The sequence below is a fragment of the Asparagus officinalis genome, chromosome 1 (assembly GCF_001876935.1).
Source record: "Asparagus officinalis chromosome 1, Aspof.V1, whole genome shotgun sequence".
NCBI lineage: Eukaryota > Viridiplantae > Streptophyta > Magnoliopsida > Asparagales > Asparagaceae > Asparagus > Asparagus officinalis.
This window is the reverse complement of record NC_033794.1, coordinates 46,670,324-46,695,883: the sequence shown is the minus strand read 5'-3', so window position 1 is coordinate 46,695,883 and position 25,560 is coordinate 46,670,324. Positions and strand designations below refer to the sequence as shown.

The 25,560-nt window shown below is 39.0% G+C and overlaps 1 protein-coding gene across 1 annotated transcript; it reads right to left on the bottom strand.

Moving 5' to 3' along the window:
• Positions 2,431-13,882, bottom strand: LOC109833912. Its single transcript, XM_020401776.1, has 2 exons — positions 13,621-13,882; positions 2,431-3,089 (listed from the first exon to the last, which is right to left on the bottom strand). Exons 1-2 carry the CDS (start codon positions 13,880-13,882, stop codon positions 2,431-2,433), a joined length of 921 nt encoding a protein of 306 aa, XP_020257365.1.

Sequence of the window (25,560 nt, the reverse complement as noted above, 5' to 3'; positions counted from 1 at the left end):
CTTTGTCAACAGTGATGCCAAAGACCTCATGATCTTAATCTCACACTCTTGACTTAAAGGCAAACAAGACTTCCTGTATAGGCAAACTAACTTTACTTGAGAACTTTGTTGACATGATCATCACAGGATTCGAAAAGAAAATTTGGATCATTAATGCAAAGGTCTAAATTCTTAACATGATACTCAAAAATAAAGTTTCATGGAGAAAAATGAACACATCAAAGGATCCTACTCATGTACAACCTAGGGTGCAGAATTTGATTTAACAGTTATGGGATAAACTCTAGCTAGCGCCTCCGCTTGAGAAGCAACAACACCCAACCTAATGGATGAAGAGTAACCGCTAGTCAGACTATCTTAAAGAGCAAAAGCAGCATTGGAATCTAAACGCACAAATAGCCTTTGTGTGCTAGCGTGCTCCTTTTCTGCTATTGACACTCTTCTTTGAGTGGCAACCAACTGCTCCTGTATGGTAACAAGCCTATCTAAGTCTGAAGCAAATCCTGGTAGATTGCACCGTATTTCTGAATCCAATCTTGGGAACACTCCTTTGCAATACCAAACCAGTTCAAGGATATGAAGGCTGTCTCTAAGTATCTGTAAGCATATATCAGAGGACTATAATTCCCTCTTAAAACTTTGAGCCTGATGATCGCTTGCCTGCGCTGCCCATCTCAGATTGTCAAGCTTATACTGGCCATAGACACCTTTGTAAGCTCTAATTTCTCATGAAGCCTAACAGCCAGCATGGTATTTTTCCTCTCAAAGCATCAATCTCAAACAAACCTATTCTTGAGAAGCAGAGGAAAGGTCTCACTTGGTAGAACTCAAAAACTCAGATACTTTCTTGATAGCTTCAGATATTGTACCAACCTCGAGTTCAGAATCTTTTCATTTTAAGACCTCTCCCCTTGATGATCATGATCTTTGGATGAATCCATAGCAGTATTATTGCAATCCGGATTAGATGGTCCTTAATGGGTTGGTTCTTGATGTTCGAGTTAGGCAAACAGGATATGTACCCGACGAAAGTTAGTGCATCACTAGGAGGTATATAATCATTGCATCTGACAAGCTAGGTTTAGATAACAACTCAATAATGTCCTTTGGCAGGAGGAGAGACCTGATTTTCTCAATGTCTCTTAGCTCATCAGTTGTGGACTCTTCTCCGACACCCCTCTACAATGAGGGGCCAACCCATCCTTAAGACCCTGCCACTAATAAAGAAAGGGGTGAAAAAAGGGCCAGCTCGATGCAAAAGAAAAACTAACTCTTCTACCCTTTCATATCAAGAGGAATACCCTTCAATATTGAGGGTCACAAAATGTTAAAAAATACTGAACCTCGGGATTACTTTGAACTGTTCACAAATAATGATATATCTAAGTGAGATTGCAAGAGAGTTCTACGTCATTTTCCATGGGACAATCCCCAGCTTACTGAAAACCTCCTGTGAAAAAGAATGAAGTAGATACAGCAACCCAATCTCCAATTGTAGTTGATAGACTGGAGCCGTCAACTCTGTGATGGAAGACATCATCTTCGTCTAAGAGATCTTCTGTTCTAAAAGACTAGAAATTTGGTACCTCACAACAAAATCCTGAAGCATGTTCTGGGTAACCACTAAAGATATCCCCTTCATATAGTTAACTTAATAAAAATATAGAGTAGAACTTAAACAACCACTGAGCATAACAAGCGAAAAGCAGAAGCATCTCCGACAAAGAAGAAATCTGTGACTAGTAAACGGTGCTTGAACCGTGTCCATACAATGTATTAGTTTGAATATCAAAAAGCATTCATTTGGATCTAATATGTGTTTGAGATATTTTGTGCAAGTTATAATAAATTAGAAATGAGATTAAGAGCAAAAGGAGTGAGAATTAGCTCAACAGGAATTTCGGCGAAGATACTCACCAATGAATATCCTTTCTCATTGATGAGTGTACCTTTAGGCACATTAATGAGTATCTTTGCTCATAAGTGAGAAAGGTACCAAGCATAGTTGATTGTAACTCTTCATCAATTAGAGGAAAGTCCATAGACTTTTTTCTCATTGTTGAGAATGTATACTCATTGTTGAGGCATGCTCATCAATGAGACTCGAGAACAATCACAGGTTTAATTTTTTAATCTTAGCTGTTTTTATAGGGATTCCCTCTCTTGCCTTTGACCTAATTGAGAATAAAGGATAGAAAAAGAAAGAGAGAGCCAGTGTTTGGTACTTATTGAAGAGAATCTCATCTCCACCTCCCCAGAGCTTCTTATCACATCTTCTTCTTTTTTTTAGTCAATGAAAAATTTTATTCATAACCAAATATGAAAGATATAGGACATCAAATGCTCAGATAGAATATGAGAGTACACAATCATTCAACAGAACATCTCTAAATCAAAATGTAACCACACAAAAGAAGTCACATTTCTGATTTATCTAGCTAATGGATTGTTGAGTATGGTGATCCAAATATCAGTCTCGATTTCTCTAATCAGCTGTGTTGTGCTCCTGTATTTTTGTTGGAAGATTCTAACATTGCGTTCCCTCCAAATGTAATAAATAGTTGCTGTCAGTGCCAGGTTCTTGAGTAGCTGCTTAAGCCCCTTCCCACGCTGTCTGACAGTGAACCACTCTAAAACATGATGCCAATGACAGGCACGCCAATTAAAATCCATCCAATCCATGATACTATTCCATACTTCACAAGAGAAAGCACACTCAAAGAACAAGTGATTCCTGGATTCACTGCAAGCACCATCGCAAAGGCTACACAGATTAGAATTTATGATTCCTCTTCTATATAACCTGTCCTTTGTTAGAAGTCTGTCTTGAAAGACTAAGCAGCTTATGAATGAGTGTTTAGGGATATTTAATCTTCCCCAAACAACTTTGGTCCATTGCACTTCATTAGTTGAATGTAAGAGAGCATTGTATATGGCAGAGATTCTGAGTTTTGAATTTTTGCAGCAGGAACTAATCAGCAGCTTAAGATTGTTCTCACCGCCACACAAAGCCATTGCTTTATCCCTTGTTCTAATCAACTGTTTCCACATCCAGGAGTCACCAGGCTTTGCAACCACTTGCCAAATATCTGAATGTTTTAAATAATTTTCATGAATCCATTTAATCCATAGGGATTCCCTGTTGGTATAAATGTGCCAGATACACTTGATGGCTGAAGCAACATTCCAAATGAGGGCAGAAAAAATCCCCAGACCTCCTTGATCCTTACTCATGCACACCCTCTCCCACGAGACAAGAGAAGTTTTAAAAGATTGATCAGAATTATCCCACAAGAACTTTCTGCAAAGCTCATCTCTTTTTTTCTTATCACATCTTCATTGTTTCTTCAAGGAGTGCTGTCCTCAATCAGATCTTTCATTGTTTCTTCATTAAATTTTGGTTATATTTTTTGAAGAATGGTTTAGAGCTATAAGATCTTTTTGTATTGCACGAAATGGTAATGACACTTTGGTTTAAACTTGTTTTTACAATCATTTGATCAGTTGTATGCTTGTTTGAATGCATACTCAAATAGGAGGGAAATGAGGAATTAGTATTAGCTAAGGCTAGGTTATTCAATTTGTGATTGGATTGGCTAGACGACTAGTTGAGGTGAAACTAGGGTTTTAGTCTTGATAAGCCTACTGAATCGGATTTGTGATTCAGGTAAAGTTTCACATAGTTAGGAAGCCCCTTCACAAGAAGAAAGAGTGGATGTAGAATTATTTATCCAAGTTACTATAAAATCTTATGTGTTCTAGCTATGATTATTTCTGAGTCTATTGCTTTGCTTATCATTTTATTACTTCCATTTAATTTTTTTACAAAGTCTATGATAACTCAAAAAGCTGTGGCAATCCTATTCAATCCTCCTTCCAGGCGTGCATATAGATTCCAACAATGATATCAAAGCATTGGTATATTTATTTAGGCTTAACATCCTAAGGATAGATGACATGTTTAGGAACCTTGATCACTTTTCCTGAATGCCCACTTTTTGATTGCATGAACTTTTTGTCTTAGAAAGCTCGTATAAGAGTATTTCTTTTGTCCACTAACTTTGTTTGGAACATGGTTGAGTCTGGTTATAACAAACTCACTGTTGTTGGGACAGACGGCGGCGCCGAGGAACCAAAACAAACGCCGATCAAAGAAGGCCAAAAACAACCAAATATCAATGCACAAACTCAAACACCAATTTTAACGTGGTTCGGCAATTGCCTACGTCCATGGGGCAAGAAGGGGGAGGGTTTCCACTAATAGAGAAGGAGAGTACAAATTGAGATTACAAATCGCTCAAATGAACCAACTAATCTCACCAACAAATCTCTCAACCTCTCAACCAATAACCCTAACCAATAGCTCAGAAAGATCTCTCTTTTCTGTGCTCCAAAATCCCCAAATATGCTCCCTCAGAACCCTCAAATCGTATTGGTATTTATACCAAAACAGAAACCCAAACAGACTGCAAATAGGAACCTGAACTTTCCAAAAAAATTGTCGTAAGTCGACTTATCAGTCTGTATAAGTCGACTTCGCAGAGCGAAAAAACGATAACTGGAGAAGAGTTCATAAGTCGACTTAACAGGTCTGATAAGTCAACTTGCCAGAGCCCAAAATCAACAATCCACAGCAGATCGTAAGTCGACTTACGACACAACATAAGTCGACTTACCATAAGTCGACTTATGCTTGTGCATGAGTCGACTTATGACCAAAAATCTGCTTTTTCCAAGTTCTTCTCCATAATTCTCCACCTCGGTGAAGTTTTCCCAAAACTAAACCGACACCAACCAAACAAATGCCTCACATGTTGAGACCCAAATGGGAGTGCGAACACCCACCCCAAATGTCGATGTCGCTCATCAAATCGGCTGCATCATAAAGACTGCCTACGTATCCTCTTACCCAAGGAATCAAGCCTTCACGTAGTTCACCCAAACGGCCTCCAAAGACCCTCAAACAAATAGAAAAGTATGCAACTCTTCCCCAATATCGTCAACGGATCTGCAACTAATAGCGGCCCCAAACTGATACAAATCAAACACCTCCATCTGAGGTGAACCAATGGTCGTATCCAAATCATGTCCACCAGCTGCAACCGAATCCAAAACCAATCCATCATCTGCATCCGAAATCAAATGATCCCCAACCTGTGTCACCTCAGCTGGAATCCCAAATGACGCAGTATGATCTGGAGTATGTGGAATAAGTTCCACCCAACGTGAAGTAGCATCACCCTCCACCTGCTGCGATATCCAAACGACCTGATCAAGAGAGTCAAAAGTGACATACCTGCTCAGAACAAAATCAGAAGCTCCCAAACGATAATCAACTGAGCCTTCGAACCCCAAACGCGCAATCGGATCAAATCTCACATCCTCGATGTGACCAAATGCTGGGTATCCAAATATCCGACGCAACCCAAATTCTGAAGCAGCTCCACCAGATCTAATAACTCCTAATGCAGCAGTCGACGACCTGTGACTAAGATGACCCAAATATGTCGAAGCTCCAGAACCAATGCTCGACAACCAACGCCGATCCTCCTCCGGAAAGGAACGACCGATCGAAACTGTCATCTCATCTCGTCGCCCCAAAGTCTCCACACCAATGAAGTGTCTCCTATTGCCGTGAGCTCGGCACAAACGCAAGAAAGGACCCCTACCAAATCTAGAACAACGAGTTACCTTTCTGGACTTTACACCAACGGGAACTGGTCGCGACCCAATAATGCCTAGAACAATCACCAACTGTGGAAACCAAGATACGATTACCTCCCAATGATGCCTCCTTGGAAGGCCCCCAAATGCCTGACTGAACACCTCCTAAAAGACCCCTCGCTCGATGGATAGGAATGCCAAACTCCACCACGGTCTTGCTCATCCTAATATGCTCACAGGACTTCAATCTGCAGGTCATAGCACTCCTCAACAACCAATGCACGACATTACCAATCATATACCCCAGCACCCAACAATGCCACAGTCTAGTCGAATCTGATGAAGTCGTCATCTCCCTATCAATCACCGTGCTCCCAAGCAAATAGTACAAATTGCTCCTTCTGACGTCCTTCATCACAATCATGGACCCAAAGGTAACCTTGAAGCGTGCATCCGCCAAGGTCACCCTATAGCCTGCTGCCTCCAAAACTCCAAGTGAAATGATGTTCTTCTTCAACTGAGGAACGAACCTCACTCCAACCAACTCCCGAATCACCCCGTCACTCATCCTGATCCGAACGGTACCGATACCACCAATAGATCATTTGTGATCATTCCCCATGAGCACGAAATCTCCTCTTTCCAACTCCTGAAAGCTGGAGAACCAATCCCTCATAGGGCAAATGTGGTATGTAGCCCCCGAATCCAACATCCACTCTGTAGAGTAGACAACACAAACTGACGGCAGTGCAGATAATGAGTAGCCCGAAGAATCCGAATCTGAAATGTTGCCACTAGCATTGACAACATTCGCCTCTGAAGCTTGAATAGCTTTTCCCTTATTCTTCCCGGCTCGATCAACTAACTTTGGACATTCGGCTTTCTAATATCCATCCTCTTTGCAAAAGGCACACTGATTCTTACGAACTCCAAGATGTGCCCCTCTAGACTGCGACCTCCCACTACGGTTTGGACCCTTTGCTCTTGTGACCAACGCCCCCGCTACCGGCTCAATCGAAGTCTCCTTATCCTTCTTTCGAAGTTGATAATTCACAAGTGCAGCGGTGACCTCACTATACGAAAGAGATGTCTTCCCATTAATAAGGGTAAGAACGAAGGTCTCATATTCCTCGTCTGGCAAGGAACTCAACAACAACAACGCCTTGTCCTCATCCTCAATCACCACATCTACATTCGCCAAATCCGCAAGAAGCTTCGTGTAGTGGTTCATGTGATCACCAATGGATGTTTCTTTCTTCAACTAGAAGCGGTAAAGCCTCCTCTTCAAATGCAAGTGATTCTCCACACTCTTGGTCAAATACTTGCTCTCAGGGATCTCCTAAATCTTCTTTGCAGAAGTCTCATTAATCACATCATACTTTAGATCTTGAGTGAGACAAGACCTAATCACACCACACGCCGTTCTATTCATCTTTTTCCAAACCTTCTCATCAATATTGTCCGGTTTCCCATCCAACTCTAATGTATCTTTCAATTTTTGTACGTTGAGCGCATCCATGACTTCGCATCGCCAAAGTCCAAAATTGTTTGTGCCATTGAACTTTTCCACGTCAATCTTCATCGAGTGGATATTCGAGCTTTGGACGGTCTTCACGCCGGAAGTACTGCCCATAACTCCTTCTTTCTCAGCCATAATCCTCAAAACACCACCAAACCAATGTGAAAACAAACGAGAAATAGATCCAAATTGAAAAAGACGAGATTTTTACCAAAAAGATCCCACCTTTATCACCAAACGAAGCCCTAGACGAACTTCCAAAGCGATCTACTCCTCCAAATAGCCCAAGCGTAGCCCGAGCTCTGATACCACTTGTAGGGACGGACAACAGCGATATGCTCTGATACCACTTGTAGGGACGGACAACAGTGATATGCTCTGATACCACTTGTTGGGACAGACGGCGGCGCCGAGGAACCAAAACAAACGCCGATCAAAGAAGGCCAAAAACAACCAAATATCAATGCACAAAACCAAACACCAATTTTAACGTGGTTCGGCAATTGCCTATGTCCACGGGGCAAGAAAAGAGAGGGTTTCCACTAATAGAGAAGGAGAGTACAAATTGAGATTACAAATCGCTCAAACGAACCAACTAATCTCACCAACAAATCTCTCAACCTCTCAATCAATAACCCTAACCAATAGCTCAGAAAGATCTCTCTTTTCTGTGCTCCAATTTCCCCAAATATGCTCCCTCAGAACCCTCAAATCGTATTGGTATTTATACCAAAACAGAAAACCAAACAGACTGCAAATAGGAACCTGAACTTTTCAAAAAACCCGTCGTAAGTCGACTTATCAGTCTGCATAAGTCGACTTGGCAGAGCGAAAAAACGACAACCGGAGAAGAGTTCATAAGTCGACTTAACAGGTCTGATAAGTCGACTTGCCAGAGCCCAAAATTAACAATCCACAGCAGATCGTAAGTCGACTTACGACACAACATAAGTCGACTTACCATAAGTCGACTTATGCATGTGCATGAGTCGACTTATGACCAAAAATCTGCTTTTTTCAAGTTCTTCTCCACAACTGTCACTGTAGTAGAAACAACAATTATCAAAACTGAGAACAAGTGAAATGATAAATAAAAGAATAAATGCCAAAGTAAATGATTTTTACTTTTTACTTACTGCTGAAGAATTTAATTGCGTTTTGGGTTGTGTGACTGCACCAGAAATTTGGTAATTGCTAGTAGAAGTCACCCATGAGAGAACGTCTCAGGTCAAGGAGGCCAAACCTGCTATACTAATGGGTAAGTAAAAGAACTTCAAGATGAGATCCTCCGAGATTATTGAAGAGATGGTACCAGTTTCACTAGTTACATGAATAAAATGAGAGCAGTTGGAAAAGAGTATCAGAAAAATAAGCTCGTCCACAGAGTTCTTCATTCACTCCTACATGTAAGGGATGATAAGATAACAACTATTAAAGTGTAACATTATTTATTTAAAGTGGTTCTTGAAATTCTTGTGAGCCATCCCGTAATACATGGGATGCAATTGAAGGAGCGATGAGATTGAAAGAGTGAGATGAAAAAGCAGAGGGAGAGTCCAAAATATATATATAGTCTTTAGCCATGCCACCATCATCCTCATCTTCTGAGCTTGAACTCGAATATGCTTTGGCTTTTTGTTTTCTTAGCTTTAAGAACAAGTTAGATGAGTTAGGCACAAGAAACAAAGTCAAATTAGTTGCACAAGGTTATAATCAAGAAGAGACATAGATTTTGTTGAGACCTCTACTCCCATAGCTAGACTTGATGCCATTCAGGATGCTCCTTCCATTTGCTTGTCATAAGAATTTTAATTATATTAAATGGATCTCAAAAGTGTATTTTTGAATGGGTTTTCGACAGAAGAAATTTATGTTGCACAACCCGGCCCTCATGAGTTTTCAAACCACGTCTATAAGTTTCATAAAGCTCTTTATGGCTTAAAACAAGCCCCTAGAACTTGCTATGAAAGACCATCCAAGTTTCCCTTTGGTCATAGTTTTTAAAAGGCATGATATATTGTGCATTATTCATCAACCATGATAAATTTGATATCATCCTTCTTTAAATATATGTTGATATTATTTCTAGTGCTACTAACAAAAATCTTTGCAAAAATTTCAGATTATGATGGATGAATTTTTTATATGAGTATGATAGGAGAATGAAATTTCTTTCTTGGCTTACAAATCAAACAAGAGGATGATTATATTTTCATTAGTTAAGAAAAATATGCAAGGGAACTTGTTAAAAAGTTCCATATGAAAGACGCAAAGACACCTCCAGCTCCATGAGCACCACCACAAAATTAAATAATGATGGTAGATGAGAAACTCCACAAAGGTACGATATAACAATTGAAGTATATAATATGACTGATTACAAATAACAAGTCTATGCAGGAAAAGATACATAACAATAAGCTGCTTGATAATAATATCATGATGTCCTGATTAAATAGTACATAAAGAATCTACATAAAAGCTGAAGAGTCTGATAAGGAAACATAATGATAAAAATTAGAACTAGTGGGTGGGAAAGGCTTGGAACTACTTGGTACTCAATCCCTAGTACTGACTGTTAATTGTTAGCTCCTGTGGTTAAATCTGGAATTATACAGATATATAACAGCAAAAACTAAACAGAAAAATGAAGTGCAGTAATTTAAAATTTTCCAACTCAGCTGCTGTGCGTTTGTAAAACGTTGTGGTTAAAGCATTATTTGGCTTACTCCGGTGCAAGGATCCCAATGCCAAATTGCTTCTAGGAACAGCAGTCCAGTATTCTTGTGTGCACCGACCCAGTAGTGTCAAGATCTCCTCGATCTATCAGGCAAAGATCTCCTCGATCTATAAAACCTTTTCGGTCTAGGCACTATTCCTACGAGCACTAGCTATTCTACAATATATATTTGTATATATTGATTGTTATTTTTTTAATGAATTTTCCTTAAGGATTTGGTGTCTATTTATAGCGTTCGGAAAAATACTATGCACTAATAAAATAATAATATTTTACTATACATGTGGGGCTCATGTCTTAAATTTTCTTCAGTGGGGCCCACAACTTTTGAAAAAACAAATATCACATGGGCTGCTACAGCAGCCCATGTTTTCTTTTGAAAAAATTATTCAACAATCCCCCACAATTTTTTTAAAAAACTAGTGTTGTGTAACGGTGTCGTCGTTTCAATCGTTGTGCATAAGGTAGATGTCACAATGACTTGAATCCTCTTTAGATCAACTGAATAAAAGATAGGTGCATGGTGTCGCAGAGACTTGAACCAACACATGTCTAAAAATCCAGCGATCACATAAGATCAAACTTATCTGTGGTAGTTTTCACTGTGAACCACACTTGCTTTGTCTTTGCCTTTGCCTTTGCCTTTGCACATTTATGGTCCTGTGCATGTCTTGGTTTCTACGATATCTTTCCACAAGACATCATAGGAGACGGCCAAATCTCTACCCATGCATAGGTGAGTTCTTTAGGCATGTTTCCTATCAAACACCCTGCATCCGAAATGCTTTGAATTCATTAAGGCTTAAGAGCCACCCTCTCTCATGATAGGATTCTAGGTGAGTCCTTTAGGTGTGTTTCCTATCTAACACCCCGCATCCAAAATGCTTTGGACCCATTAAGGCTTAACAGCCATCCCCTTTACATGATAGGATTCTAGGTGAAAAGATCAAAGTTTTACTCGGGTAGTTCAGCCAGGTAAGGATAGTATTAGAGGTTGATCAAAGATCAATTAAGTACATCGTTCCTTATGGAGCACGTTATGTAACCCCCAAACCTTGCCTTAAACACCGACTAATCCAAGAAAACTTGAACCATTTCACTTGTAAATCTTACTTGACTTTTGAACCATTTATCTTGTCATTGGTAGCATACGCTTTGAACTAATAACTAGATGTAAATGGTAAGTATTTGTAAGACTCACCAAACTTTGAAAATTTTACTTGATTTTTGAACCATTTATTTTATTATTAGTAGCATAAGCTTTGAACTAATAATTTAATAAACATGATAAGTATTTATAAGACTTACAAAACTTTAAGACCCATTCCAGCAGACGTCCTTTTGACTATGTCCTTTTTCAGACCCTTAGTCAAAGGATCAACCACATTCTCTGAAGATCGGACGTCAATCACAGAGATGACTCCTTGACAAATGAGCTCTCTCAAATAGCCATGCTTCAGACGAATGGTCCGTTTCTTTCCATTGAACATCGAGTTTGCTGCCACAGCACTCGCCGCCTGATTATCACAATAGATAGTAATTGCGCCTTGCAATCCTGTCAATGGAAGGTCTCGGAGAATACAACTGAGCTACTCAGCTTCATCTCCTGCAACACAAAGTGCGAAGAACTCAGATTCCATCGATGACTGTGCAATCATTGTCGGTGAGACGTCGCTAAGGTTATTTCGGGCTATTACGATAAAATAGCGGTAAAAAGCGCAAAGTTAAATAGCGGTCTAATTTAGATATGTATAAATACTAAAAAAAAGAAAAATTAAAGAAAAATCTAAGAAATCTAAAAGACATATTAGATAATTTAAAGAGATCCTAAATATGAAATAGACATGTAACCATCACGTAATACCGAAGATGACTGGAGGAGTCAAAAAATCATCGTCTTCAAGAAGAATAGCTTAACGGTGACAGGACTACCCTAAGAGGAGCTCACGGTGAAGGAGGTGAGAGGAAGTGTATCAAGGTAGGTGTCAGAGGCTATGAGAGGTGACGGGAGTATGCTGAAAATCACAGGAGACGGTGGAATGCAATGGTCAAGGGTTGAGTTCAATTAAAAAAAAGCCTCAAACCGCTTTTAAATAACAGTCAAAAAACAAATTTTGAATGCAATCGCTCACTATTTACCGTTATGACACACTATTGGTTGCTTTTGCAAACAGACATATTCCACAATATGTCACCGCTATTGCGCGATAGCGTAGCGGGCGATAGCGTCGCGGGAAGGGACCGCTAACGCTATTAGCACTGCTATTGCGGGGCTATTTACCGCTATTTATAACAGTGAGCCCATGAAGCCAAAGAGAAAAATAAACTCTTTAAATTTTCATGAATTAATGAAGCCCAAAACGTCAAAGCCCATGAAACAAAGTCTTACCTCTTGTACGCATTGTGAACAATCCAAAAATCAAGCCAGAAGCCCATGAAACAAAAGCCCAGAACCAAAACAATGAAGCATGAATCATGAAGAAATGAAGCAAAGCTCAAAGGAAAATCACGAAGCCCAATGAAAAATCAACAAGCAAAAGGCCCAAGAATCCAAACCCAAAAGCTCAAAGGCTAAAAATGATTCATTAGGGCTTAAGTCTTCATCCAATGGCTCTTATTCATTATTGTTTACTATAAATAGGGATAGAGAGTGAGGGGTTAAAGGGGTAAAAATTTTTGTATCTCCTTTTGGAGAGGATGGTTACTCTTAATTGAGAAGATCTTCCAAATTTATAACTTTTTGTTACAATTAATAAAAGAATTTTTTTCACCACTTTAAATATTTTTTCTCTTTGTTGGATAATGAAGATGGAGATGAAGAATTATTTGGAGGTTTGCATTTCTTTTATTTTTCTCTTTTATTTCTTTTTTATTGCTTATTAGTTTAGATTTATTTCTATGCTTGTAGTTAGATTTTATTTTCTTGTTAAATAGCCAAGAGGCTAGAACCATCTTGCCTTAGATTTATTTCATGCTTATAGGTTAGATTTATTTTCTTGTATTTAATTCTTATAATTTATTTTGTAGTTTAGATTTTGTAATTTATTTTGTAGTTAGATTTTAATTTCTTGCACTATCAACTTGAGGCTCGAACCCTCTTAGGTTTAGTTTTTCTTTTTGTTTATTTTTATTTTCTTTGATTCGTCTTTAGGCTAGAACCCTTTAAGGAATCACCATTTTCTAAGAAGTGGGTTCAATTTTAGATTACCCATATCTTTAATTGAATCCACCATCTTTACTTTTTTGAATTTTATTTTTCATTCTTGATTTTTATTTGTTTCTTAATTTTTCATTCTTGCCTTGTTGATCACATTTATTTTTTTTATCACTTCCACTCTCAAATATATTCATTTACACAATCATTTTCATTCTCTCCATCTCTCCATAATCACACTTATTCTTCACTCCTATTTGTCACGCACACAACATAAGAACCGATTTATATTTTCTCCTACAAAACACCTTTCTCGTAGGATTGATAACTTTTTATACTATAACTTGACACGGTTGTGCACTTGTAATATTTTTGGTATATGTTTATGCCGCATCAGCTTCTTAGACTTCCACGAGATGACAGCTCCACCCATGGTGAAGACAAATCCTCCAGTAGATCTGCACTCATCTGGTTCTGAGCATTAGCTCGCATCTGAATAGCCTTCGATTACACCCAGATATCCAGTGTATAATAGGCCCAGACCTGTAGTTCCTTTCAAGTATCTCATTAATCTTTGGACAACATCCCAATGTAGCTTTCCAGGATTACTTGTGAACCTACTAAGCATTCCTACAACGAATGCTATATCTGGCCTTGTGCAGCTCATCACATACATATGACTCCCAATGATCTTTGAGTACCTCAGCTGCTCTACTGGTCTTCCAGTGTTCGGTAGAAGTTTCTTGTTGTAATCATATGACACTAACAGTTTTGACCGGTCGTAGTAGTCATACTTCCTTAGCATGCTCTCGACATAATGAGATTGAGACAATCAAATACCCTCTTCAGAGTATATGATTTTGATTCTGAGAATCACGTCCGTAGTTCCAAGGTCCTTCATGCTGAACTGTGCTGAAAAAATTTCTTGGTAGATATTACTATCTCCAAATCACTCCCTATGATGAGCATATCATCCACATAGAGGCAGATGACCACCACCTTTCTTTCAATGACCTTGATATATAGACACTTGTCGGATTCACTGACTTGATACCCATTGTTACGAACAACGCCATTGAACTTCTCATGTCAGAGTTTTGGTGCCTGCTTAAGTCCATATAATGACTTAACAAGTTTACAAACCTTACCAGCTGGAGCATCAAGTCCTTCTGGTTTCTCCATGTAGATTTCTTCTGTGAGATCTCCATTGAGAAAGACAGTCTTCATATCCATCTGATGTATGACGAACCTTTTAATCACCGCCCATGCGATAAGCACTCTGATGATAGTGATCCTACAAACTGGTGCATAGATATCAATGAAATCTATACCTTCTTTCTGAGAGAATCCTTTCTCCATCAAACTTGCTTTGTACTTTTTAATAGTACCATCAGGACGAAGCTTCTTCTTGAAGATCCACTTGCAACTAATAGGCCTTGCACCTTCAGGTACATCCACCAGATCCCAAGTATGATTTTGGACCAATGAATCCATCTCATCATCTATAGTTTCTTTCCACAGAAGAACATCTATTGACTGCATTACTTCTTGAAAAGTCTGTGGGTCTCCTTCCACATTATAGGTGATGAAGTCATCTCCAAAATCTTTTTGCCTCCTGATACGCTTGGAAGATGGTTCGATAACTCCTTCATTATTGACATTTTTAGTTTCTTACGAAACTTGCTCCTCTGGTGCATCTAACGTACTAGCATTCTCTGCTGTATCTTTGAGCAATAAGTCTTTATCTTTGATAAACTTATCCTCAAAGAATTCTGCATCTCAAGCTTCAATGATGGAGTTGGTTCCAAGGTTCAGGAACCTACAAGCATTGCTATCTTTAGCGAAGCCAAGAAACACACATTTGTTAGCCTTTGGTTTGAGCTTAGGCCTTCTGATATCTGGAATTCAAACATATACTTGACACCCCCACACTTTGAGATTATCCAAAGAATCTAGATATCCCAACCATAACTAATGGGAAGTATTATCAGCTTTAGAATATGGTACTCTGTTCAAAATCCAGTTTGTCATTAGCAAAGCCTCTCCCCAATAGCAGGTAAGTAAACCAGATGTGATTAGCAACGAATTCACCATCTCGGTCAATGTGCGATTCTTCCTTTCTGCAATCCTATTAGATTGCGGAGAATACGGAGCAGTAGTTTCAGCAATGATTTCATGCTCCTTGAAGTATGTTTTCGTCTCCTTAGATCGGTATTCTTCTCCTCTATCGCTCCTGAGTCTTTTCACCTGTAGTCCAAGCTGCTTCTCCACTCGAGTCCGAAACTCGATAAATTTACTGAATGCTATATCTTTAGATTTTAGCAGGTAAACGTGACAGAAGCGAGAATGATCGTCAATGAACGTGATGAAGTACTTTTTGCCACCACGAGTGACGAAGCTATTGAAATCACAAGTATCTGAATGAATCAGATCCAACAGTTTAGTGCTCCTCGTGATACTTGAAAATGGCTTCCTCGTCAGCTTTGCTTGCGCGCAAACTTCACACTTCTCAGGTTTATTACCCTCATATTTTAGAAGTAATCCTAACTTCTCCATGCTGGATAATTTTCTATAATTTACATGTCCCAGCCTATTGTGCCATAACACAGAGAAGTAAGCAGAAGAGGATACTTTATTTACAATGGGGTTGGGTGCACTCGTACTGATTTTATACATGTCATCAGTACGATATGCATTGCCAAAATATATTTTCTTGAAGGATAATACAGCCTTTCCTCCCTGGAAATCCAGCCTCATGCCTGCATCACATAACATGCTTCCAGAGACTATGTTTTTGGCAATTGAGAGAATGTATTTCACATCCTTCAATGTGAGAGTCTTTCCTGAAGAAAGAGTCAGCACCACAGTCCCAGTTCCAAGAACGAGAACCACAGAATGATCAGTCATTGATACATTCTCTTTGGTAGCAACATAAGAAGAGAACATATCTCTATTGGAGCATACATGACAAGTAGCACACGTATCTAACCACCAACTAGAGATGTTGCTTAGAGTTGTTACCTAGAAGAGCATGGCCACACAATCATCAACTTGATTGACATTGTGTGTTGTTTCCTTCTTTGGTGCTTTGCAGTCTTTGGCAAAATTTCATTGCTTCCCATAGTTGAAGCATTTGCCGCTTTTCTTGAACTCTTTCTTCTGGACGTTCAGGTTCTTCGGATTCTGATTCTTCTTTCTGTTAAAAGACTTCTTCTTCTTGAAAGATGAATTATTACCCTTTTCAGAGTTAGTAGCCATCATGTTAGCAGACGCCTTTTGCTTAGCAAGGAGCTTAGTCTTCGTGCTGTTGGCCTTCTTGTTTTGATGATGTTTAACAAACAATTTACCACTAATGTTGTTTGTCTAGTATTTGTGTATTCCTATTTATTGTAGACGAACAACGTAGTTGGAGGTTGTATGGATTGCGCTTCAACGATGATATCCAAAGGAGGTTGGCGGAATGTCGGGTTGAAGCCTATACAATTCAAGTTAAAGATCAAGTTCAAGCTTCATCCGCAAGTGTACCAAGTCAAGCTTAATTGAAGATCAAGATTGCTTGGGTAATTTAGTTTAGGGTTTTATATTATGTGTGTTAAGTACGTTAAGCTCAATATCTATACACACATATTTATTGGTTTCTTCGTATATATATATATATATATATATAGTTATATATATATATACATAAGTTTTGGTTTCTATGCATATATATAGTTCTATATATACATACATAGTTTTTGAGTTTTCATGTTTATAATATGAAATCACATATTTCATATTTACTATTGTGTTTTTAAAAACATTACATAGAATATGCAATTTTGTGAAAATATTGTATTCTCAGTTTATAAACTTGGTCGACCGGTCCGGTCGACCGAAAGCTCCATCGGTCGACCGCACCGGTCGACCGACGAAGTCTCTGCTCGTTTTCTTTTGTTTTGACCTGGATAGCGGTCGACCGGACTTTTCCGTCGGTCGACCGAACTTCTCCATCGGTCGACCGACAGAAAAGTCCAGTCGACCGACAATAGATCCGTTGCACTCCAACGGCTATTTTCTGAGCTGATTTTTCTGGGGCTTTTTGGACTTTTGCTTGGGGTTTTGGCTGAGTTTTGGAGTGGGTATAAATACCCCATTGGTGTCATCTTTCAACCAACAAGAGAATGGTTTAAAAGATTTTAACAAGGGTTTAAACTTGTTTAGTGTTTGTTTAGAATTTTCCGGTCGACCGATGAATTTTCCGGTCGACCGATGAATTTTCCGGTCGACCGATGAATTTTCCGGTCGACCGATGAATTTTCCGGTCGACCGACGATGTTGTTTTCAGCTTCCAACGGCTAGTTTTTTGACCGTTGCCTTGGGGTTGTGTTTTGTCTTTTGCTCAGGTTTTTGGCTGAGTTGAGAGAGGGTATAAGTACCCCATTGCCTTCAACTCTTAAACTAACCAAGAGGGTTTTTAATCAAGTTTAATAAAGTTTTTAACAAGGGTTTTAGTTTGGTTTAAGTGTGTTTAAAAAGCTTTTAAGCAAATTGAGAGTTTGTTTTTGTGATTCAATTCTACAAGAGCTTGAGGAGATCATCTATTGGTGTTTGGGCATTCAACTATTCTCCCTCCAACTCTTGATATATTGAGAAGTTTTCTAAACTCTATTTCTAGCTTTTTTATATATTTGATTATCATTGTTATTAAGCTAGAACTACATTGAGTTTAGTTTTGATTTATATCTCTTTGTTCACACACAACCTTTTGAGCTTATTGTATTTACATTCATAGTATAATTTGGGGTTGTGGGTTTGTGACTAAGAGTTGTGCTTAATTGAGTTCTCACCTTGTTTTGAGAACAATCATTTGTCATATTTGTGCTTATTGTGAGAATCACTTTGTAATACACTTGTACACCGAGTGAGGAGTGTGTGGTGAGAGTCGGGGATCGTCCCAAGAGGAGTGGCGTCGGTTGACGTGCCTAGGGAGAGGTTGTAACCGAGCACTTGAGGGAGACACGGCTAGGTCCAACACTTAGTGGGTGTAGAGTGTGATTGCAAGAGTGTGAGTTGTAGAGTTTTCGGTTAACTAGAAAACCGAGTGTGTAGAAGAAGTTCCGGCTTCCAAACCGGATTGTGTTAGTGGATTTCTCCCCGGGAGTGGGTAGCGGAGACGTAGGACGAAAGGTCCGAAATCCGTGATCATATTGCTTGTTTGAGTTTGTCTTTGACGTATTTGTTTTTACATTTATCTTATATCGCCAATTGTGCATTACTCATTTATTTCATCCACTATCTTGTTTAGATTATTTACCCTTGTGTTGTTTATATATCCTTGCATATATCTCTATCATATAGGATATATCTCATTGTTCATATTGCTTATCCTAGTTTATTTTCTTGTTGTATTTCATACTTGCTAGGATAACGTGTTAATTAATTTTAATTGGTATTTAATCGGATTAGATTAGCATAAGCCCCTAATCCCCCCCCCCCCTCTAGGGTCTAACACGTGCGAGTTCGAGTCTCGTCCTCGATCCGAATGAACCTCTTCAAATCAGACAGAGTCACTTGTCTTTTCCTTCTTCGAATGTCAGTGGAGAATGACATCCAAGATGGAGGAAGCTTGTTGACAATTACACCAGAAATGAAGGTTTGACAAAGACTGATATTTTCATCCTTCAGCTTCATAACAAGCTTTTCAAGCTCTTTGACTTGAGGTAAAACCTCAGTATCATCTTCGAACTACAAGTCTAGAAATTTGTCAATGATGTAAGATTTGGATAGCTTCTCATCATCCTTGTACTGGTCCTCCAGAGCATACCAGATTTTCTTTGCAGAGGGCTTATTGGTGTAAGCATCTGCTAGATGATCGGCCAGGCAGTTAAGAAAATAACTCCTGTAGAAGTGATCATCTCTAGCCCAAGAGGCTTCAGCTTCAAAGTCTTCTTCAGAGTCGGGTTTTTCCTCAGAAACCACATAGTAGATTTTCAGGAGTTGCATCCCGAAGATTACTTTCCGACGCCATGCGTTGAAGTTGGAATCGTTAAAATTCTCTAACTTAAGATAGTCCACTCCAAGAGTCCTCGCAGGATCCATGGTAGATCAAAATAATGCTTTAAGATTGTTGGCGTCTGTGGTTAAATCTGGAATAATACATATATATAACAGCAAAAACTGAACAGAAAAATAAAGTGCAGTAATTTAAAATTTTCCAACTCAGCTGCTGTGCGTTTGTAAAATACTGTACTTAAAGCATTATTTCGCCTACTCCGGTGCAAGGATCCCAAGGCCAAATTGCTTTCAGGAACAGCAGTCTAGTACTCTGGTGTGCACCGACCCAATACTGTCAATATCTCCTTGATCTATCAGGCAAAGATCTCCTCGATCTATTAGGCAAAGATCTCCTCGATCTATAAAACCTTCTCGGTCTAGGCACTGTTCCTACGAGCACTAGCTATTCTATAATATATATCTGTATATATTCATTGTTGTTTTTTGAATGAATTTTTCTTAAGGATTTGGGGTCTATTTATAGCGTTTGGGAAAATATTATGCATTAATAAAATAATAATATTTTACTATACATGTGGGGCCTACGTCTTAAATTTTCTTCGGTGGGGCCCAACACTTTTGAAAAAAGAAACATCACATGGGCTGCTGCAGCAGCCCATGTTTTCTTTTGGAAAAATTATTCAACATTAATTTATGATTCAGGCAACATGATAACAGAAATGGGTCTGGACTCGTTCACGTGGGAGCCCGTCCAATATAATCTGCTCAGAATCCATAATAAACATTTTCCATCCTTCATGTAAAGCAAGATCAACGACAACTACCTAACATCATCTAATCTAAGATAACAACTATATGAAAACACTCCTAGCATCACCATGTACATACTGACAAAACATTACTCAGACATACGAAAAGCAAATATACATGTTTTACAGAAAATTAGCTTTTAAGGATCCCAGAAAATTTCCAAAACTTCAGAAAACATAGTACTACATGTAAACACCCCTTGTCATGGGTATTATTCACTTTAAGAAAACTAACAAAGAAAAACAGAAGTGAAATCAAAAGTCACAAGATACCAAACTCCTACATTCATCAAAGCTCTTACACCTAATCCTACCCAATATCACAAAGGTGTAAAGCACAATATAACTGTCATATACTCTCACACTCAATCTACCCAAGACACAGAATTTTAGCAAGATCACTTCAACCTGATCTCTAGATTTGCAAACTGAATTAAATTAAAAACAGTTCAAGATAAAAATACATCCTTAACAATTGAGATGATATTCAATTAATAATGTCGGTGTCACTGCGAAGATGCCCTTTGAATTGTGATGTCGATGTCATCTCAAAATCTCCAAGAGATCAAAGTAGAAAGTTCCAATCAATCACTCTAATGAAAAAACCTAACTTTTATATTCTCCAAACCCTTGATCGAGAGGTACAAATGAACAATTTAAATTAGAACTCAGAAAATCAAGTGACCAAAATGCATTGACCAAATATCTCAAATTAGTAAACAGATGTATAAATTATAATTCAGATGACTGAATTTCAAAACTAGGCATCTCCCGCAAATGTTTTGAGAATTAGTTTCCATTTAACAAATTTCAGACATTGTTTTGAGGCTCCGAGATGTTTTATGGTTGAGTAAACTTGTGAACATCAGTTTAATCTAGTAAAGCATGTTGCAAGCTTTCTGAAAACATATTATAATACTGATTCTAATAACCGAATCAAAAGTTATGGCCTATGAAAATTTTAGTATCCTATGTGCATGCTTTCATCTGTCTGATATGCACATGTTCAATTGTCTGAATTTGAGACCACATGTCCAAAATTTAGTACCAGACATTTGCATATGAGATCAAATTTCCCTGCTAGGTTTTTCTAAAAATATGACGTCTGACCATATCAGGCATCTACGGATTGAAACCAGTTATATCTGGTTTGCTACCGATTGTTCTGACTCTGTTTTGCTAAAATCTTCGTAACTTATGTTTTACAACTCTGAATTGAGTTCCTTTTACTTCTATAGATTTATAATAAAGAGACAGACATTTCTAAATTTAACTTCTGATTTCTTTCTAGGCTATGAACTTGTATAAACTGCACACTTCATCTCAAAACACCATAAAAAATATATGAATGTTTATTATTAATCAAAAGAGTTGATTGTGTGATTAACATGAAATAATCTATCTCTTTTGATAATAACAAACTCAAGAATTGAAATCAAGTATATGAATTGTTAAAATTCTAATCAAATCATTTCAATTTTATGATAGTATAAATAATGATCAATGAGTGCAAAACAAAACCCTTAAGCATGCATGAAACTTGAGTGTATATTCTTGAGAAGGTTATGACAACTCACAAAGCTTAACAAGTCATGAACTCCCATTAAAACTAAGCTTGCCGTTCAAGCTCAATTTTTCAAATAAATCTCTTCACTAAAAAAAAATCTCTACCCCTATTTTGAATCTCCCATTTTCCATATCTATTTCAATCATTTCTCCCACTTTTGTTATTATTAAAATAATATACATGAAAAATTTATATTATAGCATTATTTGATAAATAATATAACTATTTTCTTAATTTAATAAAAGATAGTGTTGAAAACCAACTAGGTCCCTTTCATGTAAGCATAAAATAAATTTGACAATACAAAATACTACAAAATATGATGGAACATCATTAGATTAAACACATAAGGAGTAAAAATATCAATGAGATTTTCAAATATTGTGTAAAATTTACAAAATTGCAATTCTAGATTAATAACATATCAATGACAATATAAACTGAGAATTATTTCGCTCAACTTATCATGTGAGATAAGACATATATCTTAAAACAATGTTGTGGGGTACTTACTTTTAGGATATATAGTGCATAACAGGTATAACACAGCCTCTAAACATGTGACATGCTCTCTTTGATACATTTCTACTGGAGTGTGTGCTCATTGGCCTCTTTCACTGCATTCTTTTTGTAGATAGAGTGGCACTACAGGCACACCCCCAACCACACCTTGGGGCACACCCCCTCTCTCAGCTACAGTACACGGGGTTCACTTTAGATTTTTTTAAAAATCTAAAGTGGGTCCCGTGCACTATAGCTGAGAGAGGGGGTGTTTCCCAAGGTGTGGTTGGGGGTGTGCCTATAGTGTTTTCCTTGTAGATATTACTTTGTTTTTGTTTGGAGTAGCCAATTACTATTTGCATCTTTTACGGTACACCATTTTCCAATCAATTTTGAACGAACGCATTAGTGGGAGGTGGGCCAGACCCACGTGAATGCGCAGAACCACTTGTCTGTTGTTTCCGCGTGAAGATATTGCCCACGAATCAACTAATTTGTTCATTCACTTGAAGGCCCACCCGAGTTAGTTCGTGCGCCTATATAACTTGTCTCTAGGGTTTCAGGAAACGTGAGCGGAGGAGGCAGGGGCAAAGTGTTTTTTTTTCTGCGGCTGTGGAGAAAAGCAGGTGCGAGGTCAGAAGCTTAAAGGGATTTTGCGGCTGCTGCAAATCAAGGCTTTGTGAAGGAGAGTTCGGTGCACGGAGTTAATTGCGGTTGTTCCTTTGAGAGAATATTTGTGTGAGGGATCTGAGAGTTCGTGAGAGGGTTTAGGTTGTGAGATTATAAACCCTATTTGTATTCTCCCTCTAATAGTAGATCCCCCCCCTCCTTGCCCCGTGGACATAGGCTATTTGCCGAATCACGTAAAATTTGTGTTCTTGTCGTGATTTGTAATAGCTTTTAGGATCCCTCGACAGGTCAGTCCTAGGACTGATGAGAGGAAGAGCCGATATCTCACTTTGTTGAGATATCCGCTTCAGATTCTTGTTTCCTTGGTGAGACAGCTGTACACAACAAGTGGTATCAGAGCTCCTGGTTGGATTTGGGGCTTGTTCGAAGGATTCGCTGAAGGATTCCTATTTGAAGAATTAGATCGACAACATGGGAGAAACAAGCACATCGGGATCATCTCTTTCGAAGGCGATACAGAGTCTGAGCATCATAACACGAAGATTGATGTTCCGAAGTTCAACGGCAAGATTAATTTCGGATTGTGGAGGTGTCAGGTGATGGACGCCTTGGATGCACAAAATTTGGAGGAGACTTTTGAGTTACAAGAGAAACCCGCTGATATGGAGGACAATGTTTGGAAGAAGATGAATAGTAGGGCTTGTGGAGTTATTCGGTCATGCTTGACACCGGATCTTATTTATGACATAATGAACGAGACGTCGGTGAAGAGAATGTGGAAAACACTCAATGAGAAGTATCTGACGAAGAGCATTGAGAATCGGCTTCACTTGAAGAAGAGGTTTTACCAATTAAAGATGAAGAGGGGAGTTTCCATTCTGGAGCATGTTAACAACTTCACGAAGCTAATTTCGGATATGGCCAATGTAGATATCATGGTTGAGGATGAAGACAAAGCGATGCTACTATTGTGTTCGTTGCCGGATGATGATTTTGGTACGTTTGTTCTCACTGTGATAAATGGAAGAACTACGGTTAGCTACAAGGAGGTGACCTCAGCTTTGGTGAATTATGAGTTGAGGAAGAGTAATGACGAACCCTCCGAGAAGGCATCGGGAGATGCATTAGCAGTTCGAGGCCGTGGTCCAAACCGTCGTCCAGGTGATCGCTCAAGATCGAAGTCAAGAGGTGGCCATAGAAATATTGGTAGGAACCAGTGTCGTTTTTGTAAAGAAGAAGGATATTGGAAGAACGACTGCCCAAAGTTGAAAGACAAAGCCGGGAAGAATAAAGGGAAAGCTGTACAAGCTTCGGAAGTGAATGTTGTCAAGGCTAGTGACGATAATTCAGATACAGATTCTTCAGGCTATTCATGCTCTGCATTACCGCCAGTTTGTTACGCTGACTCTACATAGTGGATGATGGATTCTGGTGCTACATACCATATTTGCCCTAGGAGGGATTGGTTCTCCAGCTTTGAGGAGTTAGAAAGAGGGGATGTTATGCTCATGGGTAATGATCACATATGCTCTATTGGTGGTATTGGTACAGTACGGATCTGGATGTGTGACGGGGTGACTCGGGAGCTGAAGGAAGTGAGATTTGTTCCTCAATTGACGAAGAATATCATTTCGCTTGGAACTTTGGAGGCAGCTGGCTATAAGGTGATCTTGGAGAATGCGACTCTGAAGGTTACAAAGGGGCCCATGGTGGTGATGCGAGGTGTCAGGGAAAACAACCTTTACTACTTGAAGGGCAAGACAATAACAGGGGCCATGGTGGTGATGCGAGGTGTCAGGGAAAACAACCTTTACTACTTGAAGGGCAAGACAATAACAGGGGGTCTGGCAGCTTTGATTACCACAGAGGAAGATACTACTAGCTTATGGCATATGAGATTGGGACACACTGGTGATAAGTCCCTGCATGTATTAGCGAAGCAGTGGCTATTGAAGGGTGCAAAGACCTGTAAGATGGAGCTGTGTGAACATTGCATACTTGGGAAGAAGACAAAAGTAAAATTCGGTACCGCTATTCACAATACCCAAGATATATTGGACTATATTCACACAGATGTTTGGGGCCCTTCCAAGCACACATCACTTGGTGGGGCCAACTATTTTGTCACTTTCATTGATGACTATTCCAGGAAGAATTTGGTATACCCGATGAAGCATAAACATCAGGTTCTGGATATTTTTGTGGAGTGGAAAAAGAAAGTGGAGCTGCAGATAGGTAGAAAGGTGAAAACTCTACGTTCAGATAATGGTGGAGAGTATAAGAGTGATCCGTTTCTGCAGTTTTGTCGGGATCACGGCATTAGGTGACACTTCACAGTTCGAGAGACACCGCAACAGAACGACATGGCTGAGAGATTGAAACGTACATTGCTGGAGAAGGTGCGATGTATGATGACACAGAGTTGATTGCCTAGATCCTTTTGGGACGAAGCGTTGGTTTATGCGAGCCATCTCGTGAATAGGTTGTCGTGCACTGCGATACAGGGGAAGACTCCGTTGGAACGTTGGTCTGGTTCGGTAGCTAGTGACTATGAGTCACTTCGGATATTTGAGTGTCCAGCGTATTACCATGTCAGTGATGGAAAATTGAATTCGAGGGCGAGGAAAGCAGTCTTTGTGGGATTTAGAGATGAAGTTAAATGCTTCAAGTTATGGGATCCACAAGACAAGAAGATAGTTATTAGCAGAAATGTCATATTTAACGAGGCGTACATGATGAAGCCTCAAGTTCCTCAGCAGGTGGAGGAAGACCAGATTCAAGAGATATCACAACAGGTGGAGGATGATGTGACTCCACCCACTCCAGAGAGCATTGTATCCATCGAGGCTCCTACAGAGGTGACACTAGAAGGAGATTAGATGATAGCCGGGCATTTAGAGGATATAGTGGATGTTGGGACTCAGGAACAGGGTCATGTTCAGGAGTCTATTGCAGCTAATAGACCAAGAAGAAACATTC

Excerpts from the sequence above, each read along its gene's own strand:
- LOC109833912 (XM_020401776.1), bottom strand. The coding sequence starts at position 13,882 with ATGCTAAGGAAGTATGACTACTACGACCGGTCAAAACTGTTAGTGTCA. Across the intron at positions 3,090-13,620 it reads ATACTTGAAAGGAACTACAG|ATATTTGGCAAGTGGTTGCA; the intron begins GTCTGGGCCTAT and ends TAAAACATTCAG.